At 40.6% G+C, this 6,952-nt stretch overlaps 1 protein-coding gene across 1 annotated transcript; it reads left to right on the top strand.

The window, feature by feature from the left end:
* Positions 1–4,252: 4,252 nt before the first annotated feature.
* LOC150080281 (uncharacterized) lies at positions 4,253–5,993 on the top strand. The gene is made up of 2 exons (XM_090380676.1): positions 4,253–5,347; positions 5,910–5,993. Exons 1-2 carry the CDS (start codon positions 4,253–4,255, stop codon positions 5,991–5,993), a joined length of 1,179 nt encoding a protein of 392 aa, XP_090236802.1.
* The last annotated feature ends 959 nt before the right edge of the window (positions 5,994–6,952 follow it).

Genomic DNA, 6,952 nt, shown 5'->3' with positions numbered 1-6,952 from the left:
GGGTGGTTGAGGGGAGAAGACAGAGAGTGGTAATCAATGGACACTGCTCATCGTGGACTAATGTTATTAGTGGAGTCCGTGAGGGTTCAGTGTTGGGTCCGTTATTGTTTTCTGTATTTATAAATAATATTGATGATGGTATATCAAGCTTAATGTCAAAGTTTGCAGATGATACAAAGGTTGGCAGGGTTGTTACGGACACAACTGATGCTATGCTGCTGCAACAGGATCTGGAAAGTTTGAGCAGATGAGCTGAGAGGTGGCAAATGAAGTTTAACATTGACAAATGTAAAGTACTACATATGGGAAACAGCAACCCCAGCGCTCTGTGGTACTACACTGACAGTGGTAGAGAATGAAAAGGACCTGGGGGTAATTGTGCAGGCAGTTATGAAGTTCTCTGAGCAGTGCAGACGGGCTTCAAGAGTAGCTCATGGTGTCTTATCAATGATATACAGGAATTTTTCTAAACAGGGATAAGGAGGTGATTATTCCCTTGTATAAAGCAATGGTCAGGCTACACCTTGAGTACTGTATACAAGTCTGGAGGCCTCATTTCAAGAAGGATGTAGAGCTGCTGGAACGAGTACAGAGAAGGACAACAAGGTTAGTGAATGGAACAAAGGAAGTGTTAAAAATGCATTTATTCTTAACCATATTAGTACGTTCTTAGAGAGCACAAGGGCCTCATACTTTCACTGCGCTGTATCTGTCATACAATATTTACTTCACCGGAGAAGGCAGAATTACTTTCGTTTTTCGCATGGGAGCAGAGCCGCACCCACGAAATTCCTAACCACCGTCCGACGCCTGCCGTACGTTATTTATTTGTTGGAGCGGGCAAGCGTCCGAGTGTATTGTTGACCGAAAACAGAAAAGTCGCGGCGCTAGTCATAAAAACAGGGGAGTTACATTTTCGGAGAATACTACTAGTATTTTTATCGGAATCAGGCATCAGCAGAGTGTTTATTATTTCATAGATTCTTGTGTCGGAGTAGACGATTTTTATGTCCATTTTGGCCTTTGTGCGAACCTCATACAAACATGTAATTCTTTCAACGACTTTCATAAATCTGACTTTCGGTTGAGTCAGAACATTGTAAAGCGACAGTTCCCCAGATGTTTTTCTGCTTGACGAAACTAACTAGAAGGGAAATAGGGGGGAGGCAGTTCGGTTAGCAGTGAGGGTGTGGGAACAGTTGAAGTCGGGGTTCTAGGCAGTTGGAGCTGAGCCTTGGGGAGTGTCGTTGGTCGGTGAATGAGCTGTTGACTTGTAAGGGAGTTAGCGGAATTTGAGTTAGGATTTTGTTAAGATAGAGAGCCGTCGCAATGATAATCTTTTTTAGAATGTGAAGAAAATATTCTTAAGAAGGGGAAACGAAAAGTCGGAAGAAGAAGAAGGCTAAAAACTCGTTAATGAGATATAGGAAGGAATCGAGATGAACTACTGTCCTGTAACTACAGTTCCTGAGGCGTTGCTGAATTATTCGGGTAAGTTAACCCTCGTTATTTAATTATAAACGGAACTTAATTGCGCTAAGTCGAACATACTTCCATCCCCCCTTTTATATATTTTTTATGTGCTTAAAGACATCGATCCTCACGCACACTCATACTTTGATGAGAGTTTTGTTATTTTACTTAGCATTTCATATTTAATAGATACTGTAACTTGTACATGAATACCGGACGTTATTTAATTAGAATTAATTATAATTAAATATTAAAACTGAATAATCCTAATTAACATTAAAACTGAATATTATAATTAAATATTAAGACTGAATATTAATCATGGCCTACAATCTTACATGTTCCACCAAGGTGGTGTAATATTCGTCAGCTACGCGATGTATGAACGCTCTTTGGCTGTCGATTGTTCATGAAGAACATAACAATTTGCAAACCCATACCATTATTAATTAATCCGTTGGTTACCTAAATATGTAAAGGTATAAAAGCTCAAGGCTATTTTACTAAAGACTTATACACTGTTTTGTCTAACTGTATTTTGTAACGATTTAGTATGTTTAATAAACCATGTTTTGTTTGCTAATTTTTGCCTATTGATTACTCTCTGATGACACATGATTTCTTTGAATGGATTACTGATAAAGAACTGTTAAGGCGGCGCTTTTGATTCTAATCAAATAGAAAGGAGTCAAAGGTGAAAATCACACAACGCAATCTTTGATGTTGCAGACTAGCTCAACGTCCATCTGGGTTAGTTTTCAGAACACGGGATTTGTCCTAACTAACTGCTAGACGATTACATGAAAGCCAGGTTTCTCCGGATGCAAATATTAGTGTAACTCTTGCAAAGAACATTTATTCCTAACTGACACATCACACCATAACTGAGAATTGTTGGAACCCTAGCAAGTTTATACTACAACGGAGAAAAGACCTGCGCAACACTGGTGCCAATTGTGTCCAGGATTGAAGTGTGTCCTTGCGGGATGAAAAACCCGATTTATATGAATGCCCGTAAATGATTCTGATGGTTGTAGACTGAGGAAAGTACTTCTAATAGAAAGGATTGGGACAGCACTGATTGTTGTGTGTACAGAGACTAGTCATAGGCATTTTTTTTCAGCAGTACAAATAACACAGACGTCTCCAGGAACACTCATATTGAACAACAGGCAGCAACTTGTAATGTTTTAAACTAGAAAATTTATCAAAAATTAAGAATAAAATGAGTTGCTACATGTTGTAACACCTTTTGCTTTAGAATTGCTGATTATTAACAATATATTTCTGTTTCAGCTCAACGGAAAGGTAGGCTTCACACCATTTTGGGGGACATTAATTTTACACAGACACTAATTAAGTCAAAATGGAGGGACAGAGCCCACAAACCTCGGGGATAGAAAATTCTGTTCCACTTTTTGGAACCCAGGAGACACAACCCCCTCCCGAAATGGGCAGACCTTATTTGGCAAATATTGCTGGTTATTTGGGTTTAGTGCCAGTTTTCTCCGGCAAAGCAGACGAAGGGCCGTCTGTTCAATATTTTTTTGAAATGCTAGAAAGTGTAGGACAATTAGCACTTTGGGGAAATTGCGAATTAATAGCTGTCTGTAAGTCCAAAGTTCGCTCTCTTGCTGCGGAATTCCTCGCAAATTCGGTAGACTTACGTAAGGAAAAAGATTATAGTGTGTTTAAAAATGCATTTTTGGCTCAGTTCGAAAAAACGGAACCTAGTGTGACATGTCTACATAACTTTTCACGTGCTGTACAATTGCCTAATAAGACCGTAGCAAATTTTGCTACGAGGGTTAAAAATTTGGGCCGTTTAGCGTTTAACACGAAAAGTGAGTCGCCAGAGGCATTATCAATATTAGATCAAGCAATGCTGGCTCAATTTCTCAGGGGCGTTTCAAGTAAGATCAGGAGACTGGTTCTTTCACAAAATCCTGTCACCTTCACACAGGCAATTGCAGTAGCGAAGCGCGAGGAAACCAACGAGCTTATTACAGAAACAAAACACAGGTCAATTAATGCCATGTATAGTCAGAATAACAGTGATGGAGAAATATGGGACCAACAAGAAAACTATCTTAAAGAAATCATTAAGCCATTGCAGGATCAGATAAAAGACCTACAGCAATCACTACATACACTAGCTGTAAATAATATTACACATAATAATTTAAAAACACAAGGCGCAGATAATAACAGGTATCATCCAAGCCAAAATTTTAATACTGAAACTTATGCATTCCCCCCTTTCTGCGATCGCGTAGCGTTCCCCGTAAGCCATTCTCAGTCGGGAAGGGCGTTGCTAGGAGACGCTACGAATGAGATCAATGACCGCGAGTACCGACGCTACGGAGAAACGAGTTTTGACCGGAAGCATGGGTTACCGAATCACATAGACGCTAGGGAGCAGGGACAGAATCGTTTTGCTGGCTGCGGCCGTTCAAGCAATCGCCGGCCGGCACCGAATTTTTCTCCTCGGCATGATTGGCGCTCGATGCGCGAATACACTGCAGTGCCAAAAAATGGGACAGCCTATGTTAATGGAAAGAGCAGTAATTTTAATAGAAATAGAGATACAGTAACAGATGAAATCTATAATAACAATCGAAATAGGGATAATATGAGCTCATTTACAAGGGAAAGAAGGGGAACACCCAGAGATGAATGTACCTTTGATCAAACTCAGCACAGATCTATTTTGGGAAGATCACCAAATCATGTAGACTATAGGCAAAATGGGGAGAGTTATTTATGACAAAGAAGGAACATGGTGCGAAACGGAAGGAACTTCCAACGCAATAAAACCGCTTCCCCTCGCCAGAATTTCCATAGATTCGATAAATCTTATGCCTATCAGAGAAATATGCAACATGGGGTGTATATATTAAATAATGATGCCAAACTGCCGCTAATTAATGGGTATGTTCAAGGCATCCCAGCCAAGTTTTTGGTGGACACGGGAGCAAGTGTATCGCTTTTAAGCACAGACTTATTTAAAAAAATTAGGCATGATAGCTCCTTGAATCCCAGACGTCCAGATTTAACTGTAACTGAAGTCTCAGGTTATGTGGTTCCAATACATACAGAAATTACAGTAAATTTTAAGTTAGATCAGGCGACTTTTCGGGATAAGATTTTGGTAGCCTCAGGAAATTTTAAGGACCAGTACGATGTAATCTTAGGATTAAATATTTTAAGGCGATTTTCGTTTACATTAGACTTGGGTAAGGGAATTATACACTCTGCCCCTTTGAACATTTGCTTAAGGGACGAGGGTAGCGAGGAGAAAGGCGTAAGAGACCAGTATTTGAATTTAAAACCGTCAGTGGCTAAATTAACTTCCAAGCATTTGATCCCCGCCTCATCAGAAAAAGTAGTAACGGCTGTTTGTAACCATCTTGCTGCTTCTGCCGAACAGTTAGTGTTGACAGAACCTAACTCTAACTTAAGCCGTGATGACTTGGCAGTCAAATGCTCAATAGACAGATTAGGTCCAGATGGCAGAGTGTCTGTTCTTGTAGCCAATCTGACTAATGAACCCCTCCACCGTCCCAAAGGGATGAATATTGCTAGTCTTGAGGGTGTTAGGGATAATACAGTCGTTTTTACAGGTGAGGAAGCTAATGAGAAAACTACAGCTCCTGTGACTTTGCAAGACTTTGACCTCGATCACTTGACAGATGATCAAAGGCATAAACTGTCCGATTTGTTATATGAGTATAGAGATATTTTCGCTAAATCACTAGCTCAGTTAGGAAACTCGAAGGTGTTAAAGCATAGGATTAGACTGACTGATACCATACCGGTCAAGCAGACGGCTTATAGAGTTCCATTTTTGTTAAAAGATGAAGTTCGAAGGCAGGTAAATGAACTTTTGGAAGCCAACATCATACAACCAAGCCATTCCCCATATGCGGCGCCAATTGTTTTAGTCAAGAAACGAGATGCTAGTTACAGACTCTGTGTGGACTTTCGGAGATTGAACGCTAAGACTCTCTCTGATTGCTTTCCTCTCCCTCATATTGATCAAATACTACAAACTCTTGGTCAGGCGCGATATTTCTCTTCGCTCGATTTGCAAAGTGGTTTCCACCAAATTGAGGTGCACCCAGCTGATCGGCACAAAACCGCCTTCACCACTGGGGAATCTTTGTATGAATTTTCCCGAATGCCATTTGGATTGAAGAACGGGCCCTCTGCGTTCGTAAGGGCCCTCTCCTTGGTGCTTCATGACCTTGGGAAGGAATCCATTTTCGCCTACCTCGACGACATAATTATTGCTTCGTCCGACCTGGATTCTCATTTTTCGAAGCTGCGAAAGGTTTTCCAGCGTCTGAGAGAATACGACCTTAAGCTAAAACCTAAGAAATGTGAGTTCCTAAAAGAACAATTAAAATACCTTGGGCATTTAATCAATTCTGAAGGTATTCGCCCCGATCCCGACAACGTGGCTGCCGTTCGAGAGTGTCGAGCCCCAAGAACTGCGAAACAAGTGCGATCTTTTCTAGGAATGGCAGGATTTTACAGGAAATTTATTCCAAATTTTTCGGAGATTGCGAGACCTCTAACAAATTTGACGAAGAAAGAAACACCATTCGTCTGGAACAGCTCAACGCAGCAGGCTTTCGACCAGTTAAAAACTGTTCTGACCACCCCACCTTTGTTGGTCTACCCTGACTTTTCCCGACCTTTCGTGGTATCTGCTGATGCATCTTCATATTGTGTCGCAGCATGCTTAGAAGTACAGATAGATGAGAATTCTAGACAGCCAGTAGCTTATGCGTCTAGACTGTTAAAAAAGTCAGAATTGAACTACAGTACTACTGAGAAAGAAGCCTTGGCTATAATCTTTGCAGTCATGCAATTTAAACCTTTTCTAGTGTCAAATCATTTTACACTAATAACTGATCATCAACCATTGAGCTTTTTGCTTAATTTAAAGAATCCATCGCCTAGATTAGCCAGCTGGAGCATGTTGTTGCAAGAATACGATTTTCAAATTGTCTACCGCCCTGGTCGAGTTCATTCAAATGCAGATTTCCTTTCTAGACCTGTGTTAGAGGAAGATGAGTCACAGAAAAAGCATAGGAAACCAAGGAATATGAAGGTAGTCGCTCCAATATCAACAGAGGTAAATCAGGAACCAGTGATTTTTCCTCAAAATCAAACCAGAACTTTGATCAAAACTCTACAGAGAGAAGATCCGATCTTGCAGAAATTAATTGAAGCGCTAGAAGGAACACTCCAGGCATCAACAAGAGTGCCAGATTCCTTTTATATGAGTAATGATGGATTATTGTATCACTACACCCTGTCAGGCTCTGGAAATACCCGGGATGACCCAAATGAACAGTTAGTCATTCCAGAAGGTCTGAAGGGGGAAATTTTAAAATCATGCCATGACGATTTACTTTCTGGAGGCCATTTAAGGTTACAGAAGACACTGGAAAAAGTTAAAAGGGACTTT

The sequence above is a fragment of the Mastigoproctus giganteus genome, chromosome 9 (genome assembly GCF_048544385.1).
Source record: "Mastigoproctus giganteus isolate SK-2022 chromosome 9, ASM4854438v1, whole genome shotgun sequence".
NCBI classification, from domain to species: domain Eukaryota; kingdom Metazoa; phylum Arthropoda; class Arachnida; order Uropygi; family Thelyphonidae; genus Mastigoproctus; species Mastigoproctus giganteus.
The sequence above is the reverse complement of the archived record's forward strand: the minus strand, read 5'-3'. Positions and strand labels throughout refer to the sequence as shown.